The 21,811-nt window shown below is 37.0% G+C and overlaps 1 protein-coding gene across 1 annotated transcript in view; it reads right to left on the reverse strand.

Annotated features, from left to right (window-relative positions):
• The window catches only part of LOC145664514 (putative pyridoxal-dependent decarboxylase domain-containing protein 2), a 118,804-nt gene that overhangs the window by 74,547 nt on the left and 22,446 nt on the right, over positions 1 to 21,811 (reverse strand). Inside the window, exons 3-5 of the mRNA XM_081731250.1 lie at positions 18,293 to 18,504; positions 15,854 to 16,043; positions 14,234 to 14,381 (exon numbers count right to left, since the gene is read on the reverse strand). Of these exons, the coding sequence (XP_081587376.1) occupies positions 14,234 to 14,381; positions 15,854 to 16,043; positions 18,293 to 18,504 (550 nt within the window). The remainder of the gene's footprint in view (positions 1 to 14,233; positions 14,382 to 15,853; positions 16,044 to 18,292; positions 18,505 to 21,811) is intronic.

Here is a 21,811-nt window from a genome sequence, read left to right on the forward strand (position 1 = left end):
GGTCATGAAATAAACGCCTGACATATGCAACCCCTATATACAACAGCATGACGTTGGAATGTATAATGCGTAGGATATGCTTTTTTTTTAATTTCAACGCTTTCATGTGTACCCTAAAAAATGTAATAAAGAAATAACGACCATGTTTTTTAAATATTCAAATAGAACTGGACAATCTACGCAAAATTTCCAATCGATCAGTGAAAACGTCATCTTTCTAGAGCCGAAAGGATTGACCACAAACATATAAATTTCCACAACATATAGTTTAAAAGAACTCGGAAGATGGAAGCACAATTCATGTGCATTGATTTTAGAGAAGACTTATTAAAATACAAAGGCTTTGAACACAAATTTTATATCATACACTTTATGAAAAAGATCTAGTTAACTGATTTATTTAAAGTACTCGTACTTAAAATGTTTGTCTCTGTTAAACGTGAAATCACACATAACCGTAAATGAAAGATTTGAAAGCCAGTTATAGGTTGGAGCTCGAGCGCTTTTAATTGCTATTGTAGCATTTTAATAGATAGATTATTATTATTATTTAATTGAATTTATTCGTATTCACACACACATACCATTCAGCTTGGCTGCACCAATAATATACTAAGAAGCTCAAAATTCCAGATGAGTTTTGAAGTTTAGTTTTTTTCAGATGAATCTACTTGGGCAAAACCTGACTTAGTCATCCACTCTACTACCCAAATCTTCCCTTTACGATTATTTTTTGTTATCCAAAACTAATGTTTCATTGACAAGGACCTTTCTGACAACATTTAAAAAACCCAAAGGAATGTAACACTAAGTTTTCGGATCATAGCATGCAGGCTTGCAAGTCATTCTAGACAAATTAGATCGAATCCCTCACTGTAGAGACATATTTAGGATAACAAACAGATAATACCTTTTAATTATTTATCTTTTTTATTACTATTACTAGGCGCTCGTGGAACGAGGATGGCGAGGTCACTACGATAGATTCAAACCCCATTAAAATCATAGCAGCAGGTATGAATGTAGTTTTAAAAAAAATCACATTTTCAAAACTGAAACACGTAAAAATTATAGATAGTCAAGCAACTAATTCACAAGTTGTATCACAGAACAAGACCTGGAATACCTGTCCCTCAACTCTTATACAAGCATAGATGGCAATATAACGCAATAGATTGTGGGATATAGTTGTGTCCTTTTCGCAACTATTTTAGCTACTGGTCGCGAAATATCTTTCTCACTAAATTATAACCAGATGTATCAGTATCGTTTTCAAATGACACAAATTTGTAGTAGTACGATATAACTGTTAGCCGTTAGCGTGATGCTTTTACATTCCTTAGTGAATGTATATAATAATATTTCTTAACTTGGAAACCATCCGTTGCCTTTATGTTATTGTAAACCATTATTAATATTTGGCACTAAGTAAAAAAACTTTTCAAGCACAAATAGTGATCTCATAAAAAATTCCTACTCTTCAACGTGACTGATGAGTGTTTGTATTTTGTACAGGTAAGTGTGCGTTATCTGCTTACACATATCCTTTTTAAGGAGGTCACTGTAACGTATAGGTCTCTTTCTATAGATTTTAGAAAATTTTTCAATAATTGAAGACTTTGGGGCAAAAACCCGTCAAGTCCAAAAAGTGAAAGTGTAAATGGGATAGCTTCACAATGGTTTCTCGTCATCCAATTTTCTTCAAAGTTGGCACATATATACTAGAACGAAAATAAATCGACACGTATTTTTTTATTTCTTTCTGGGCCCTGCAATCCTTACGGAAATTAGATTTCAATGGTATTGCTTCAAACCGTGATATGTTGTAGATATGGAGTTCCTAAGAAAAAGTCTCAACGGGCACAACCACAAATCACTGACCGTTTGGCAATTACAGGGACACATTTTTGAAAACAGCCGAAGATAACGACACTCTGGATTTCGGTAAAAAATGACTGAAACGTTGATATGTTGTAGATATTGTGAGCTTGAGAAAAAGTCTTAATGGACGTAACCACCAATCACTGATTGTTTGGCCACTACAGTGCCACTTTTTTGAAAGCGGCCAAAAATAGTGATATTCTGGGTTTCGATTAAAATGACTGAAACTGTCATATGTTGTAGATGTTGTGATCTGAGAAAAAGTTTCAATAAGCACAACCACCAATCATTGACCGTTTGACTACTACTGGGCCACATTTTTGAAATCAGCAGAAGGTAACGTTATTCTGGATTTTGGTGGAATTGCTTGAAACTATGATATGTTGTAGAAATTGTGATCTTGAGAAAAAGTCTCAATTTGTACAACCACCCATCATTGACCGTTTGGCCACTGTAGGGTCATTTTTTTAAAAAACAGCAGAAGGTAACATTATTTTGGGTTTCGGTGGAATTCCTTGAAACCGTGATAAGTTGTAGATATGATCCTGAGAAAAAGTCTCGATTTGTACAACCATCCATCACTCACCGTTTGGCCACTACTGGACCACTTTTTTTTAAGTGCTAAAGGTAATGGTATTCCGGATTTCGGTGGAATTGCTTGAAACCGTGATATGTAGTAGATATTGTAATCCTGAAAAAAATCTCAACAGGCGCAGCCACCAATCAACGACCGTTTGGCCACTACAGGGACACTTTAAAAAAAGGAACAGAAGGTAACGGTATTCTTTATTATGGTGGAATTGCTTGAAAATGAAAATGAAATCTTTGAGTTTTACGTCCCACGGTATGCCGGTGAGGCTAAAGGAGACGGTGATGATGAGTAATGAATGAAATGGTGGAATGAAGAAAGTGGGAGGAAACGGGAGAACCCCGAGAAAACTCACGCACACGGTGTTTGTCCACCACAAAGTTCACTTGGCGGGGGCGGTGGAATTGCTTGAAACCGTGATATGTTGTAGATATTGTAGTCCTGAGAAAAAGCCCCCATGGTCACAACTACCAATCAGTGACCATTTGGCAACTACGGGGCCACATTTTTTTAAACAGCAGAAGGTAAGGATACTCTGGAATTTTGGTAGAATTGTATGAAACCCTGAAAATTCATATCCCACAACCCGGAAAGGGATGGGGAGAGTAACGGCGAACATCATTTAAACATAGCCCATATTCACATGTTCATCTCACGGGATAAAGCAAAGCCCTGGAAATTTTTCTCAGGATCCCATTTACGCCCGGCTGTTTTTTTAATTGACCTCTAGTGGCCAAATAGGATTACCAACTGGCCGGTTTTTGACCGGCCTGGCCAGAAATATTGCTGTTATTTTGATTAAAGCCGGTGATTAGTACAAACTTACCAACCTCTTACAACTGTTTTTTTCTTCAAATTTGTATCTAGTTCGATTTAAAAAGTAACTTTCATTCTGTAAATGCAAAACTGTCACCTTTCCCCATCTATAAATGATTAATATATTTTGTTCATGTGTTTAGACAATTTTACAGAAGACAGGGGCTGTATCAGGGAAATTTTGAAATTTGCTTGAATTTGAATTTTATATATTTATCGAGAGTGAAAAAGGATTTTTTAAAGCAATTTTCTGTAGCTGAAGTATAAGTTTAGAGAATACATTTCATTTTCCAAATGCAAAATTGTCAGTAAAAATTAATATATTTTTGTTCATCTGTTTCAATGACTTTAAAGAAGTGGTAGTTACTGTTAAATACAATAAAATGATCAATGCCGATTACAGTTTCTCATTTATAGCATAATATATCTATTAAGCTTATTAGTGATTGTACTAAGGATATGCAGAATACAGGTGTTAGTGCACTTTTGTTCACGATAGTACATTTCCTTCCCATGAATGGGTCCGAACAGATATATTTCACACTCAGACCTATACCATAGGGAATTTTGAGGGGGAGCTGTTATTTTTATTATTATTATTACGAGTATTATTTTCCAGAGTTGGCAGTCCTACGGCCAAACGATCATAATTCGATGGTTGTGTCCTTTAAGACTTTTTCTCATGGTGAGATCTTCAACATATCTCAGTTTTACCCAATCTTACCGAAATCCAGAACATTGTTATATTTGGCTGTTTTCAAAAAAGTAGCCCTGTAGTGACCAAAGGATTAGTGATTTGTGGTTGTGTCCATGGAGGCTTTTTCTCAGGATAACAATATCTACAATATCACAGTTTCAGCCATTTTCACCGAAATACAAAATATCACTATCTTCGGTTGCTTTCAAAAAAGTGGCCTCGTAGTGGCCAAACAGTCAGTGAGTGGTAGTTGTGTCCATTAGGACTTTTCCTCAAGGTCACAATATTTACAATATATCACGGTTTCAAGCAATTCCACTGAAATCCAGAATATCGTTAGCTACTGTTTCCAAAAAAGCGACACTAGTGGCCAGACGGTCAGTGATTGGTGGTTGTGCCTATTGAGACTTTTTCTCAGGATCACAACATCTACAACATATCACAGTTTCAATCATTTTAACAGAAATCCAGAATATCACTATCTTCGGCTGCTTTCAGAAAAGTGGTCTCGTAGTGACCAAACGATCAGTGATTGGTGGTTATGCCCATTAACACTTTTTCTCAGGATCACATTTACAATATATCACAGTTTCAGTCAATTTCCGCGAAATACAGAACATCACTATCTTCGGTTGCCTTCAAAAAACTGGCCTTGTAGTGGCCAAACGTCAGTGATTTGTGGTTGTACCCGTTGAGACTCTTTCTTGGGAACATCATATCTACAACATATCACGGTTTGAAGCAATACCATTGAAATTCAATTTCCGTAAGGATTGTGCAGGGCCCTTTGTCATATCGAAGGGGGCCATTGCCCCCTGCAACCCTTTTCTCGCAGAAGCTTCAAAACCCGTATTTCCTATTTTGAAGTCATCTTTGCATCGGAAGAGTTTCGTTTCTTTAAAGTGGCCCTTTTAATCACGAGGACCCTTTTTTGAAAAGGGGCCCTTTGCCCCCTTAACCTATTTTCCGAAAGAAAGAAAGAAAAAATACGTGTCGATTTATTTTCGGTCTGGTATATATGTGCCAAGTTTGAAGAAAATCGGATGACGAGAAACCCTTGTGAAGCTTCCTCCTTTACACTTTCTCTATCTGGACTTGATGGGTTTTTGTCCCAAAGTATTCAATTTGATCTTTTAACCTTGAGAGTGACCCTAGATGCCTGGTTCGGTTATTGGATCTCGGTATTGACCTTCGGTACCTATATACCAAATTTGAGCCCCCTAGCTGTTGTAAGTAAAAAGCTATCTTGTTTACAGAGAAACGTATTTCACCCCATTTGCGAATTTGTATAGCTCGTACCTCGCCATATATTTTTTTATAACCACATTCTTATTATGTATTTATCGAATCGTGTGTACCTGATATTACCTAGTGGTTCATGATCTTACCTTCACAATTCACTTTGACTGAGACACGGGTGTGTCTGGTGGGAGTGGGGGGGGGACACAGGGTACGAGTCCCCCCAAAAATTTTGCGTAGATGTGGAAACCAGATGAAGGCTAGAAGTTCTTAAATGGAAGAAGTAAAAAACAGGAGAAACACATGAATTATGATCTGAGTGCCGTATTAAAATGAAATCAAACAAGATCGGTAGAGAAAGATTAAAAGATAATTTTAAAGCACATATGATAATAGCTATGTTGAATGTGAATGGTAAGAGAAAACAGAAAAGTTGTGTTGTCTGTGATATGAGGTACATTTGCTGCTGTTGAATGAAGCTCTAAATAGGGAACCAATGACATACGCAATATTTGAAGAGAGTGGTTTCCGTATGGCTGCGACAGAAGCGCAGTGGATGGGGAGAACTATGATGAGGGACAATGTACGATGCTATAACAAAACGGAAGAAAAAACTATTGGTTGCAACGAAGAAAGACGATCCGAATGTGCTGTTGCCAAAGCATGGAACAAAACATGGAGACAGAAAGCTGAGGCGTTGCAATTAAGCCATTGGAGAAAGATGAGTAAAGAGCTAAAGAATCAGCTTACCTTCTGCGGAGTGTAGTCGACGCCCCCTGGCTTTTACAAATGTTCAGTGATGTCCCCGAACAGCAATACAGCGATTTATTCACTGTACGTAATTGTGAGCAACAGCTTCCAACTCGGCTACGTTGATGGTCCGGAATGCGGTTGTAATGCAGTCCTGCATGTTGCGAATTGTAGTTGATCGGCTGACATACACAAGATCCTTAATTCGACCCCAGAAAAAATAGTCCATACAAGTAAGGTCGGGCGACCGCGGAGGAAACTGTGGATTCGAACCTCTTACGATCCAGCGTTGCGGAAATAAAACATTTGGCTCTTCCCTACACATGGCAGCATTATGGGCTGGACAGCCATCTAATTGAAACCACAGCGTCTGACGTATATGGAGCGGTACGTTTTCCAATAGCGGTTTTAGATGGTGTCGCACGAAATCACGAAACATTGCACCTGTTAAATGACCAGCAAAAAACCATGGCCCAATGACCTGAGTCCCTACAATGCCACCCCACACATTAATGCGCCATCGGTGTTGCCGATTGACTTCTCTCATCCAGTAAGGGTTCTCCGCTGCCCAGTAATGTGCATTGTGGAGATTCACGTTGCCATCACTGCAGAATGTCGCTTCATCAGTAAATAAAATGAAGTGAATGAAATTAGGATGTTCTCTCACGCGATTGACCACCCAGTTGCAGGACAGAAGCCGTAAATTACAGTCCGCATTGCTTAGTTCTTGATGCAGAGAGAGGTGGTACGGGTGAAAATGTGATTTCAACAGAATATGCAGGACACTATCTTGACTGATACCACGATCTCGTGCGATCTACCGCAAAGATACATGAGGATTTACTGCAATAGCGGTAAGTGCATCAATGGCAACGTCTTCATTTTGTACGACTCTTCTCCGGACACCATAGCGTCCACGCATGTTGCCTGTCTGCCGCAATCGTGCTGCTAATCTCCGCAGCAGAATGTGGGAAATAGCTTGTCGCTGTGGATAGCGTTCAGCGTATAATCAGAGCTGCAGCCCTATAATTTTCCCGGCATTCCCCTAAAATCATGAGCAAATGCCTCCAAATGCCGAAATGCCTCCAAATTCGTATACCGCATGAATGTTATTTACTACCGACACTTCCTACTACAATCACTCAAACATCAACACAATCAAAGAGGGTTCACTGCTTGTGGAAGTTTTGTATTCGTCCCGTCACGAGCTTGTAATGCACAGGGGTAGTAGAACTCAATGCACGACACCTTGTCCAGTACACGGACCACTTTAACTCACTGCAGAGGTTAATCACTCTCGGACTCTACATGCTTGTGTTACCTGTTTTGGCTACAGCATCGCTCCTTCTGCCCTCTGTCTGACATAGCAGCAATCGCCTGTTCGAGGCTGCATAGACTATGTCTTGAGCAAGGTCATGTACGTGTTAGCTACTGGATCTACAAGAGTACCACCACACAATCACTGGCAACGATAAATGACTGTGCTGTTCGAAACAACGACAAACAAGCCCACAACACATGCTCCCGGATTTGGGAGATATTTCATATTGTACGTACGCACACAAAATACATCGCGTGTCCAAGTCATTGTGGGCCTACCCTTGGCTTAGGCCCCGAGTTAATCCTCCAAAGGCGTCGGAGGTTGTTTGCACTACCCTCCGGCATTCGCCTGGTGTGACGGGACACCCTCGCACCATCTGATTTTCACCTAGTAATGCGACCGTGTTGCTGCCAACGAGGAAGAAATATGACAACGTGTTTCCTCTCGACGTTTCTCCCATTGTGCGCTTGTTTCAATGGAGGCATATTTAACCCCTGTTTTTATGTCAAATTTTGCAGATGACCCCCGTTGGAGATATTCACGATATGCCACTGGTGTCGCTACTATTTTTATTGACGTCTACACATACGATTTGGTAGTTCAATTGTTTATTTGACGGCTCTATGTGCATTATTAGCTGAGATAAAGGCCTGCTACTGGTAGTCAGATACAAGTCTGCAACAACGCCTCTAGCGGCTAAATGGGAAAGGATATGACAAAGTTTGTCCTCTAAAAATTGCATGACATTTAATGTCCTTTCGAACGATTCCAACAGTTATACCACTTTCCATTTCAAATTTTGAAGTTGCCCCCCGTTGGAGGTATTCACGAGACGCCACTGGTCTCGCTACTATATATATATATATATATATATATATATATATATATATATAATTAAATATATGAGAACTATAGAACTATACTGGTAAAATTGCACTCAAGAACCCAATAGGAATTCACGGATCTGGTCCGAAGTTATTACACAAGATGATGGCAGGTGACTGCCAAAAAGACTCACACAACTGTTTGGATGCCTTGCCGATCACATCCTAGAGGCTATATCAAACTTTGGGAGACCGTCATTTCTAGGGCCGGCTGATTGTCAGGCTCCGTCCCATTATGCTCCTTCATTAAGGTTTAGGTCCAGAGTACTAGAAGGCTAGAGTAGAAGACGTATACCAGGTAGAGCACGCTGGGTTCACCTGGTGGTATCTGGACGCTTGATATGCTACTGGAAGATGGAGTCCCAGAATCATACGGTTGGACAGGTTTAACATACTTATCACATTCCGCTGCATGAAAACCAGCGACGAGTGGGATCAAATGTTAGAAGGTGAAGTGTGGGTCCCGTATAACGAATAAGGACACACTGGATTTTCCCCTCATCTGCAAGTTTACACGCGCGCATAGAACTATGTCTGTATCTAAGATAAAAACTACTCTAATCGTTGAATACGACCATCTTCCAATCGCCTGCCCCCTAAACCGTTGTTGGAGATGATCATGTATCAGGAGTAATTGTGCGAAAGTAATTCAGGATGGCAGTTCAGTAATCAATAATCGATTGTTTAGGGTTTGTGCGCTTACTGTGTTTCGTATGGTGGCTCTGATTGGACTGGTGGTCGCTGTCCTGTCAGTTAGGAAAATGATCCTTCTTTCCAGAAGCACTTCGGTACGTTCCAAAGATATTGAAGAGGGCATGTCGGCTACGGGAACCCTCTGCTTACCACTGATGAACCATTAACACGACATGACACGCAAGCGAAATTCAATGAACGACCATTCGACCTCTCACTCCTTCAGTATAAGCAGACCTCCCAGCAGGACATTGAAAAAATATACGATAGTTTGATTTATAAAATAGAACAGTTTGGTTTCTACAATAAAATATTACGCTCTGAAGCACAGAAAAAAATACAAATGTATTATAAGAAAAGGCCACCCTTCACCCGCCAATCTTCCAAGACTTTTCCAGTATTCATTGCAGATTTTCCGGGATACCATCAACTTTGACTACAATGCACAAACACAAATCAGTAATGCAACTTAGAAGTATTATTTCTTTAAGGATACCACCTCTCCATACATTCTGAATTATCCTTTTCACGTTACGTTTTCTTTTGTTTTTATGATTTTTGTGCAAACAATAGAATTTGAGCAAGGCATTGAAAATAGTAAAAACACTAAAAAATGCAGCTTCAATATTGTTAGAATTTAGAACATATTCGCACTACCTCAGAAGAAAAAAAATAGTTAACTTTTATTTATATGATTACCATGGCATTTAACACTTTTTACATGTCGTTATTCATACGTTATTTTGAATACACCCAAAAATGTTAACAACTTCTCTACCTTCCTACTATCCTTTTAGTTCTTTTATTTACAGATGAACTCTATTTTTCATTACTTCGTATCTTTCTAATGGAAAAAGAAGACTGATAACTTATTTCTCTGTAATGAAATATTTTAATCTAGTTAAACATTGAATTATTTGATCAACGTATTTCCTTCTGAAATAAATAATGTAACAGCATTTCATTCATCATAGCTCTGCAAATTATATATACGCTTCTAACAACTATTACACAAGAAAATGCTAACACAGCTTCCGTTATAAGAAACTAGAGCATGGCAAGATTCCTCAGCTAAGCTTCATTGAGGAAGACTTAAGCACAAAGAAAAAAAGAATGGACATGGGAGGATAGGAAAAATTAAATTGAAAAAAATAATAATGAGGATTAGTGACTAGTCCCTCAGGAAAAAAAAAGCGAAGATACATTTAGCATATTGCTAATATGTAGCAATTTAGTCCTTGGCCTGTATTTTTAATAATTCAGTCACTGAAACATATAGGAAATAAAGGACAAGATTAAAATATAGGACATATATAAAACAAATATACACAAATTTCCAAACTATAGGAAAAAATAGAAAATAGGACAGCTGGGAGCCCTGTATATGGTTACGCTAGATGATATTTAATTACACAATACACGATCCCTGGCGTTGTTGTCAGAATGCTCCACAATTCGTTACATTCATCTTGTCCGACAACATTCTTTCTAACAGGCTTTCCAATGCTCCTATATTTCCTATATATATTTGTCTCTCTTCCTATAAACTCCTATATTTCCTATATTTTAACGAAACCTTCTATATTTTTCCATTGCTATTCCATTTGTAAAAATAACATAAGGAAATAAGGTGTAGGTGGTTGGAGGACCTTTTGTCTCCACAGTAGAGTGGTTGAATAGAGACTCTTCTGTATTTCGTCCTTTCCTGCTTATTGTCTAAAGATAATTATACCAAACAATATACAGTTAGCGCAAAAAGTATTCATATATCTACAAAATGGAATAAAAAATAAACTAGCTTCGTTCTATTCATTAAAAAGTTCTACGGAGTTAAAGCCTTATCAATAATTTATTTAGGTGTATCAATACTTTTTGCACTAAGTGCAGGTAAATAATTGTAGAATGTTACACCTAGTCAAATCTTACCTTAAAAACGCCAGCTGCAGAATGTTTACATTTTAGATTTTATCATTTAGATTATTGTAAACATTTCATTTAGATCTTAGAGACGTATACTTACAAACACTGATTTTCTGATGCAAATCCTTTTTACATTTTCCTTATGGTCGTTGCTTAGTACTGGTGAGCTACATACGAAAACACTAAAAATCTCGTACAAAATTTTGCAATGAAATAATTACCCATTTAGTTATATTTAGAGTAGGATGTATGTTCATGTAACAATTGGTATAATTTCCATATGATTTTTTTTTCTACTTATTGGATAATTGAAATGTTCGTTTTTCACAACTTCACAAAACCTCCTATATTTTTTCGTCGTGATTGCCTATATTTTTTCCATCAGCATTGGAAAGCCTGATACTAGCAACAGCATGGCCTCTACAGACACTACGATCAGTCTTCGTTTACGGTGATCGGTGTGCTGAGACCTTCAAACTAATATCAGCATACCCTCCAGAGGCACACATTCTGTTTCAAGAATTTCGTTCCAATAGGTTGATGTACTGTACTGACAAATCTAAAATATAATAAAGCCCGTGTCTTAGTCTAACCCATACGGGGAAAAAATTCAAGTTCAAATATGACAGAAATTATCCGGACGAAGAAGACTTGAATAGTTATGATTTGGAAGAAACAGCGGAAAGATGCAATTAGTTCCATTGAATAAAGTAGATAAAAGCATCGCAGACAAATAGAAAGAAGCATATGCAGTATTCGCTGATTTTGAAAAGGTTTTAAATGCTTGAACTGGGTAATCTGAAAGGTGCTTGAAGAGAAATGAAAGATCAGACTCGGTACAAACTCAAATATGGACCTACCAGTAAAAGCTGGCGTACAAGGTATGATACAGGATAGTGATTTTGGGAGAAGTGTTACACGAGTCTGTGACAATTGTAGAAGTCTAAGCAAAGACAGCAGTATAGGTAGATAGTTTTCTGTACTTAAGTAGTTAATATTATTAACGAAGGTATAAAATGTAAACAATAAATAAAAAACAACGTGCAAATGGTGAAATATATTTAAGATGATTGTGATGATGAATAGCACATTACGTGGATCCTGAATGAAGAGTTACAAGGATTTCAATGTTGAGTTTTGCGTTGTGTACAGCAGAAACAAGAACATTACGAAAAGACAAGATATATATATATATATTGCACTTTAGTTCTCTAAAATTTGTATGTTCAGGAGAATAGAAAACCTTATCTGATTGGAACAATAAACCAATAAAAGGCATTAGGAATAATACTAGTGAAATAATTAAAAAAGAAGTTAGGATATTATTGGAGAAAAAAATGTACTTTGAGTGACGTGGAAGAAAGTATGATGGAAGGAAAACCAGGAAGGTAGGGAAGTATAAAATAAATGGATGGTATCATTCCAATATCAAGATGAAGTTCCCTAAATCGCAGTATATACAAACTTCTAAATATGTAGCAAGTGACCTACAAATGATGGAAAAAAATTATGTTTCTCGCTAGCTCAAGTAGCTTCCAATTTATCTCAAGATTTTTACCTACGTTTAGTTGGGGTTACAATCATTCTTTGTTCTAGTCATTCCCCTCAATTTTTACATGCCAGAGACGCCAATGATTGAGAACATTGTGTGATTTGCTCTGTTTCGTTTCGGTATACGCATTAATTATCGGGATACTCCAAGAAAGCACTCGCAAAAGATGATTGTTATATTAATGACTAGCGATAATGAAAAAGAAGTGTATATGCGTTTAATTTTGCTGCAAAATTAAAAAAAAAAAAAAAAAAAAAAAAATCTGAACATACTTCAATTGCCTTAATCAAGCATATGAGAACTACAGGTATAAATGTAGTACAATTAGTGTTCAAATGTCTAAAAAATGCTGGAAAAATCTGTTCGTGCTAATGATCCAGGCCTAGTATAAGTTGTTTTCGTTTGTATATTATGAATTCGTATCCCAGGGAAGTATAAAGCAATGGTTGCAACCAATTGCGTGGAACAGCCTTTCTTTTTAGGGGGGGGGGAGGCAAGGACCAGTTATTTTCATATGTATAAAACCATCTTTTATATTTTTGATGATTCTGTGTGAAACACTAGAATTCATGTTTTCACGGGTAATAAGTAATAAAAAAATGAATTTAATCTTTAGCTTTCCAAGTTAATTTTCTTTCTGACATTTTTTAGCAAGTAAATCCATCTTTCACCTTGCGGGCGTGTTTTCAGACAACTATCTCGAAATTCATTTACGCACCATTTTTTCCCCCAGAGTCCCAGACAAAGAACTCTATTCGCCAGAGTTGCGGGTGTGATCGAAATATCCTTGTCTCCACGGCAGCGCTTATCAAAGACATTCTGGCAAGTATTAAAAAACGTTATTTGTCTAAATGCATTTTACTTAAGTCAGCATATATATATTCATTTGTTTAATGTAATAATATTAACATAGTTATTTATTGGAAATCCTGCCCTTTTCTCACCATCGTTTGTGACAACCTGACAAGAATCTCCTGAAAGGATGGTCTGTCATATGGTGTGCTAGTAAGTTTTCGAGCCCTTGAATAATACTCTGCGCAAGAGGTCTGAATATTTAGAACAAACAAGACTTGGGTGTTGCATTTCAATCATGCATTGCTCTTCCGCAGTTATTTGACAGGAGATCTATATGAAGTACTCATCAACTCTAATCTCAGGATTTATTCTTGAAAATCAACTATGAATGAACATACCACAGAGGAGATGCAAGAAAAGGAAAAAATAATGAAATCTTTGAGTTTTACGTCCCACGGTTATGCCGGTTAGGCTAAAGGAGACGGTGATGATGATAGATGAGTGAAATGGTGGAATGAAGAAAGTGGGAGGAAACGGGAGAACCCCGAGAAAACCCACGAGCACGGTGTTTGTCCACCACAAAGTTCACTTGGCGGGGGCTGGGATCGAACCCGGGACCCCAAGCACCAGAGGTGAACGCTCTACCACTGAGCCACCGCGCCCCCTGCAAGAAAAGGAGATAACAGCTCTGCGCCAATACGGAAAATGGGTTCCATGAACGCTGAATGTTCTAAAAGTGGAAAATTTCGGTGAATCGCTCACTAGAGGGACTGAACGGCGGTTGTGTTTAAAACATTGTTATTAATTAATTAATTTGTTAACTGACAAATAAGGATTCCACATTTACAAGTTTAAAAAAAAAATCTTTCATATAAAGTCCATGTGCAACCTTAATTCTTCTTTTTAACATGACATTAGGCTATTAAAAATTTTATTCTTTGAATAACACTCTTATCTGAAACAAAACAAAACAAAAAAAATTTCTTTAATTACAAATATTCTATTATTTACATATTCATTTTTCTACTGAATGAGAAAATATGTGCCGCTATTATTTGTAACTATACGCAAATAGGCTGAGCATATACAAGCTTACCTGCATCTGCTAGAACAATTAAAGGCACCTTTTGAGCTGCCTTGTCTTCCTCTATTAATCTTTCCAAAGCTGCTACATCCATTTTTTGTTGCGAACCAAATACTGTATTACATGGAACTGGATGGACACATGACATTGGTAGACCGAGCTGGAAAATAAAATCAGAATTTTTTGCTATCACACACAAAGAATATTTACAATATTGTCAATAAGGAAAAACATGCCATGCCATGTAAGAGCTGAAACGAAGGTTTTATTTTTATATATTTGCAGAAGTTATTATTCTTTCTAGAACGAAGTTCATCATTGCACTCATACATAAAAGGAAGTGGATAAGAAAAGAAACGACAAAATTTTATTTGGATTGATTTGAGTTTAGCGTAACGAGTCCCATTTAAGATATCACTTTGTTATTCTCTTGATGTGTGTGTGCGGTGAGGGGGGGAGGATGGAAATTAATGTTAAGCTTAATACAAGCGTGCGCAGACCTCTGATTTGAGAAGAGACAAGCGTAATTCCTATTACTAGGCCATTCATTTATAAATAATAATAATAATAATAATAATAATAATAATAATAATAATAATAATAATAATAATAATAATAATAATAATAATAATAATGACGATGATGATGACGACGACGACACTAAATCTTTACAATGGTGTTTAATAGGACTAGCTGGTGCTCACTTATTATAGGAAGCATTCGCTCCGTGCACACCTTTAGGGCTTGACAGTTCCTACCCATTATGAAGTGATCTTTTGAGAATCTCGATGTAATTAATCAATTATTTATAGTGACATTATGCGCAAAGAATTTGAAGTTACATTAAATATATTTCTAACATTTTTAAGTATCCTCCATTTATGAAAACCAAACTGTCTGACAAAACCTCAACTTTCCCCTGATGTTCCTAACTTTCAATCGGTTTCCCTGGCATTCCCTATCTTTCATTTCCCTGACTTTCCAGTTTGTAGGAACCCTGAAAATGTTTACCAAAAGCCTTCCAATTTTCAACCGTTATTGCCAGAATTTGCTGTGAAAAACACTCACGAGCAAAGGTATAAATGCACCTCATTTAAAAATAACATAATCCTCGATAAATTTCGTGTTTACTCTTATTGTTCGGAACTGAACTATTTAGAAGCATTCACTACATCTTTAATAATAAATAAAGCTTTTCGATAACTTTCTTAAAATTACTAGCTTTTCATGAAAAATGGTTTAATATTTTTTGGAGCTCCCCCATGGAGTATATTGCTTGTAGTTGAAATCAGTTACGCGGAAAAGTTCACTCTATCTTGAAAATAAAATTTAAAAAGTTTAACATATCTTTCCTAGAAATTATCACACCTTTATAAAACACGATGCGTACTTACTTTGAAGCTTCTCAATGTGAGCTTTTGCTTGGTTGAAATCAGTCGATGAAATCAGAATGGGATTAAGATTTGCTTTTATTTCCTGGGGATGAATTTTTTCAGTGTATAATACTGAAAAGCTCCAACTTCAATATCTTTCATTCGTTTCTACAGTGCATGCTACCACTAATTACTGTGGTGTTAAGTAGGTAACTTTGAAATCAATATTAAGAAAGGTTTGATGCATTTAAAAACATACCTGTCGACACATATGCTGCACAATTCCCAGTGGTGACGCCACGCTGCTGTATATCACAGGTGGATGGTTGACCAGAGCTTCATATCCATCTTCCAAATATTTTGGATATTTATAATGCAACATCATACGTGTCACACGTACAACGCCTTCTAATACATCATCATGGAAAAAGGCTGAGCAGTCCAAAAATCTAGGGGGAAAAAATGACATATTTTATAGTATTAAATCCATAGTTCAAAACGAAAAATATACGGAATACGGAACAGATCTGCGGAATTACTTACGGAAAAGAAACAGGTATTAAAAATAATTATCTTAAAAATACCTTAACATTGTACTTAAATACATTTCTTACATTAATGGAAACATTACTGAGAAGACAAAAATCTCTGCAACTAATTCTGGATTCAGAAAAACGCCGAAATGAAGATTCTAGTTTACGAAAATCTCCGAAATGAAGGAATGATGTCTTAAATATTGCAGAGTTAAAATCTGCTAAACCCTACTCAAAAAGTTAAGGAAAGTTATTACTTGGACCACAGTTTCATGTATGTACAGATATCATGCCCACCTTCGGTACTCAGAATGAATGAATGAATAAATGGTTATCGTTATAGTTTATTGGGGACGTAAGCAGCGAGTCTATTCGTCCCCGTAACGATCGATACTTAGACAAAAACAATGATTAAAAAAAAAAAAAAACCGAAGATTAGGTATTACTTGCCAGGTTATAGGGAATCCCTACGTTTCTTTGGGAAATCCCTCGCACACATCTTGCGGAGGTTTGAAACATTCATTTTTCAATCGAGCAGGTATGACTTCGAGTGTCATGTTCTAACCCGCACTCTCTACGTTGCGCTGTTTTTGAAATACAGGCTTCTGAAGTTCATTTTCCCACGCTTTCGCATCTTATATCGCCGATATATATATACATATACACTGTGCAACACCATGACCGAATGGTGGAAAAATCCACAGGATTTGTACGGCAGGGCAGCAAGATGGTGCATGTGTACGGGCGTTTTGCGTAGCGCCTAGGTAGTAGCGTGTGGACAAAGGAATATGAATGGAAAAGAGGCGTATGTGGAAGTGGGCAATGACAGAATGGCAGCATTGGGCAGAAGAGAACCATACACAGCAAAAATGGAACAAAGGATTGCGTAATCTGACCATACTATGTGAAGACAAACATCTGGTCCGTGGTCTTGACTTACTGTATTACGTCGTTGACACACTGGATTATGATTACAGGTATGGACTAATTCGCTTTGAAGCGCGTCTGCTGAGCGCTGGGCAACCAGCACATGTCTCTGCATCGGTTTCCAGTTACCAAAGTGCTTCTGAACGAGTCTCGCTTTAATCTTTCGTACAGTAATGGTCGGGTATGTGTTAGAAGCTATCGTGGCGAATACAATCTGCTAGTGTGAACTGCCGAACAAGAGATGAAATGACCTGAGGTGCAATTGGATACAATACACGATTTCGGCTGCTCTATAACAATAACATCATCATCAGTGACCACTACACTAGGGTAGATCTAAACCCCACACAACTCCCAACGCCATATTTCAGCAGTAAAGTGCCCGACCACTAGTATTCAAGAATATGCATGTCTTCTTCAGTGAATGTCTGGAACTGCTGCCTTCTTCGCTTGCACGGTCGTCTGATGTGTCACCCGTCGAAGTTGTGTAGGATGGTTGGTCGGTATCTTGTTCATCACGGCTCTCCAGAAGAGTGTGTCTCTGCGTCTTGTAAATTCGCGAAAGCTAGCATGGCAGGCGATTCCTTAGAAGTAAATCCAAAGCCTGTTTGTGTGATTGTTTGGATGCCACGACGTATAGCGGCTCCGATTACAGGATGTGGAGGCTTCATGGAACATTGATTTATCAGTTAAATGTGTTGTACAGCTTTGAAATTGGATTTATTTACGTATAGTTATATAACGACCATTCACACCTGTATTCCTTGGTGGTGCAATCTTTATGAACAATAGCTGTGAAAGCGCAGTTCCTTGTCTAACACCTTTTCATATGCTCAATATCATTTGATTTGCTTGGTTCTTGTATAGTTTGTACATCATTATTAATTCACTTGATACGTATCTATAACGCCTATCAGCAAATAAAGCATACAATGTACTTGAGAAGTACCTGGCATTTGAGGTACTAGTTTTGTACCTATACTTTTCAACACTGATACAGACGAGTATACATATGAATGTTGAAATATCTGGGCTTGAAAGATAACATAGCTGAATAAAATACAATAGCTTACAAGCCAATACCATGTGTTTTATATTCGTTACATCATGTATCTATCATATTTAAAATGATGATGATAACAACCGATTATTAAAATATATAAATAGCAGATTAGCTGGCACAGAAGAAATCCTGCAAACAAATACATACGAATCTTCACTGTGAAACACATACGTACCTAAATAAATGCGTTAACCACCTGGTAGTATCTGAGATTACTCTAGTGGTTATACGTTGTAAGTGAGATCTTTCCAGAGCACTGCAATACGCTGCTATACTCTGTGCAACAACAGCAAGTCGAGCAGATTCCTCAAGGACCGGAAGTTGAGCAAGAGTTGATTCTTGACCTTCATCGCCACTATCTGGAGAATCTTCGTGCGTTACTAAATCCTACGAACAAAACATACGAATATAGAATATGAACTATAGAAAGACTATCCATAGCTTTGGATTGATTATTTTAACAAAAGAAACACTGACCAAAGCTTAAAGCCCACTTTATTTTAAATTATAATTTGTAACGGTTTCGCATATCTAACATATTCTTCTTCAGACACTATCGACAATAAAAGTTAAAACTTTTTCATAACAATGACTATATATATGACTGGTAAAGAATTTAAATTTTGTCCCGTTACAAATTATAATTTAAAATAAAGTGGGTTTTAAGCTTTGGTCAGTGTTTCTTTTGTTAAAATGAACTATAGAAAAAAATAAATAAATAAATAAAAGAAACTAAGTTGGAAGAAAATATGTTTCAATTTTGCATTTATTTTCTTTATATTTAATGTGTAATATGATATGTGGTTTTACGTAATAAACGAAAAACATTTAATTAAAACAGTTGAAAATGCAAAACCAACATATTTTAACTATATGAATAATTAAAGACTCGCTGCAGAAAACAATGTAAGTGCCACCTTGAAACTGTTTCATTTATTTTATTTTTTAAATACGTTTATGCCTTAGTTAAATCTTCATAGTTCGTTATATGCTAGATTGTATTTCTAAGAAATATTTTCTATTTTCTGACGCTTGGACACAATTTACTATCTTTCGTCTTTACTGTCACAGTAACTATTGTTTTTGGCACTTACATTGTTTTCTACAGCGAGTCTTCAATTACAGATTTGGAAGACGAAAATAAGGTTCTTTATAGTTTAAACTATATCCAGGGAATAATAACCATTTTGACTAATTTAAACTTTGTATGCGACCTCTTAATTCATCTATTTAATGAGAACAAAACTCGGTTTAGAACTCTCGTCTCTCGTCTGAATATATATATAGTGAAATGAAATCTTTCAGTTTTACATGCCACAATTATGCCCTTTGTGCTAAGGAAAACGATGATTAAGGCAAGTGAACAATGATGGAAATATTGGTGGAATGAGAAAGTGGGAGGAAACGGGAGTGCCCGAGAAAACCCACGGGCGCGAAGTTGTCCAACACTAACTTACTTGACTGGGGATCGAACGCACCTCACAAACCAGAGGAAAGCGCTCTACCAGTGAGCCACCGTGCTCCCTGGAGAATACATATAGTATTCTCATCTATTAGATGAGAACGAAATTAAGTTCAGAATTGTAGAATCTTCAAATTATAGGCATCCAAGATTGATAAAATTCTGTCCTTTACTCCCCCCCCCCCACACACAGCATACGCACAAATTCTCTAATTTAATTTACATATTTTAAGCTTTATTATTTCAAATTACTATTCTGTTTCCTCCCACATTTTCATTCCACCAATTCTTTCATAATCAAACTTTTCATCAATCGCCAGCCCATTTTCGCCTACGGGACATAATCGTAGAATGTAAGGACAGTGATGTGTGGGGAAAAAATTCCGTACAAAATTGAATACATCATCGATGGAAGTGCTACTCAATACAAGAGTTAAAAACAACTTAGTAAAACTGTGCTATCATCACAAGATTTCGATACTGAAGTGTCATGGACATTTCATGATACAAACGACGGAAAGTATGTTTGTGATGATGTGGGTGGTAGTGTCAAAAGAAGTGTGATAGTGTAAACTTGAAAAGACCCTGCAAAGAGTACTTCTAAAAAGTATCAAAATTTTGAAGTAAACAGTTTTCAAAGGTCATTTCAGCTCATATAGGATGTTACTACCGCCATGGATAATCTAGTCTTGTATTTTTATACAAGTCTAGATGACCTGTATGAACCTATTCTTACATTATTATTGTTTTAAGCCATTATTGAAAACAGGAATTGCAGCAAAGTGGATGATGAGGAGTAGCAATGTAGATTTTCCTCTGAACTGCTCTTCCGCAAGTGGTCGGGTTCATAACTCTCAGGGTTGGCTGGTTTCAACCAAGGTGGTTTAAACCAGCTGTTTTTTTTTTTCCCATAAAAACCAACTGGTTTAAACCAAACAAAAAAGAACGAAAAATGTTTTAAATCGTGTGAACTTCATGGTGACGTCTCCATATATGAAACCATCCGCATTACGTTTATGTACTTTTCACCTTTTAATCAAGTGGTCCCGTATTCAATTCTCGGTCGAACCACAACCCATCTTTCAAGTGTAAACCTAGTAGCGATTCGAGGTGTCCCTTTAAGCGAAAGTCTTCTCCGTGATAACCTTGGTATTTCATAAGGATGTTAAGCCTAAACACACGAAACGAAACCAAATTATATATTTCTACTTGCCTGAATGCCTGTTGTTTTATAAAGAAGCCAAGGTTGCTTAAATATATTTATAGAAATTGGCAAAATTTATCAACCGCCTACGCAGCTTCCAACATTAGCTTGGATTTGACTTTGTTTTAATTTTAGTGAATGATATCTACATACCAAATTTGTAATTTACCTCAGTTTTAGCGTAGTGATTATGATACGTTGACCTTAAAATTTTACACACAAATTCATTTAAAGTAATAACAGGATTTTCCCAATGGCTAAGGCGGGAGTTTTCCGATTTATATATAATTGTATAATCTTTTTACTTGTGTAACTGTTTATCTTTTTGTCCTTCTGAAATGACTCTTGACAATTATATTAACAACTAGGCCTATGTAAAGTAGGGATGGCCATTTCCGGAAAAAGTTTTCCGGTTTCCGGAAAATTTTCCGTCTTCCGATTTTCCGGAAAATTTTCCGTTTTACATTTTCCCGGAAGATTTTCCGTCTTTCCTTTCTAATTCTCAGTTTCCGGAAGAATTATTTTCCGTTTTCCCTGAAAATGTGGTCATCCCTAGTCTGTAGGAAGTTTAACCTTTTTAAGAGTTCTGGTATATTTATCTACCATGGCGTTACCGTCTTTGACCGCTTATTTAGGTTCTATAACAGGTATTTAAACCGGGATTTTTTTTTATTTTTCAAGTCAAGGATGGACCAAAGAACACCGCAGATGCGTTATGGAACCGGATGGTCAACTTGGCGGTGCCAAGTGGTATGAAGGGACGTGACTTTTTTTCTTAAGGCAAATTTCAAAACTTTTTCACGCCTTTAGTTTTCAAGATATCAGATTGAAACTTCGCATAAGGATTGTGTGTACCTTTGGGTATTTATCAATTTTTTTTAGATCCCTACGTGAAACAGGGGCCGGGCCCGATGGGCGCAAATGTTACGAAGGGGTGATTTTTTCAGAAAAATTCCGTTTTTTCCCGATTTTTCCGATTAAACTTTATGATACGGACACGTGGTACCGTTTGTAAGTATGCTCTATCG

This window comes from Thermobia domestica, chromosome 11 (genome assembly GCF_964235325.1).
Source record: "Thermobia domestica chromosome 11, izTheDome1.hap1.1, whole genome shotgun sequence".
Classification (NCBI taxonomy): domain Eukaryota; kingdom Metazoa; phylum Arthropoda; class Insecta; order Zygentoma; family Lepismatidae; genus Thermobia; species Thermobia domestica.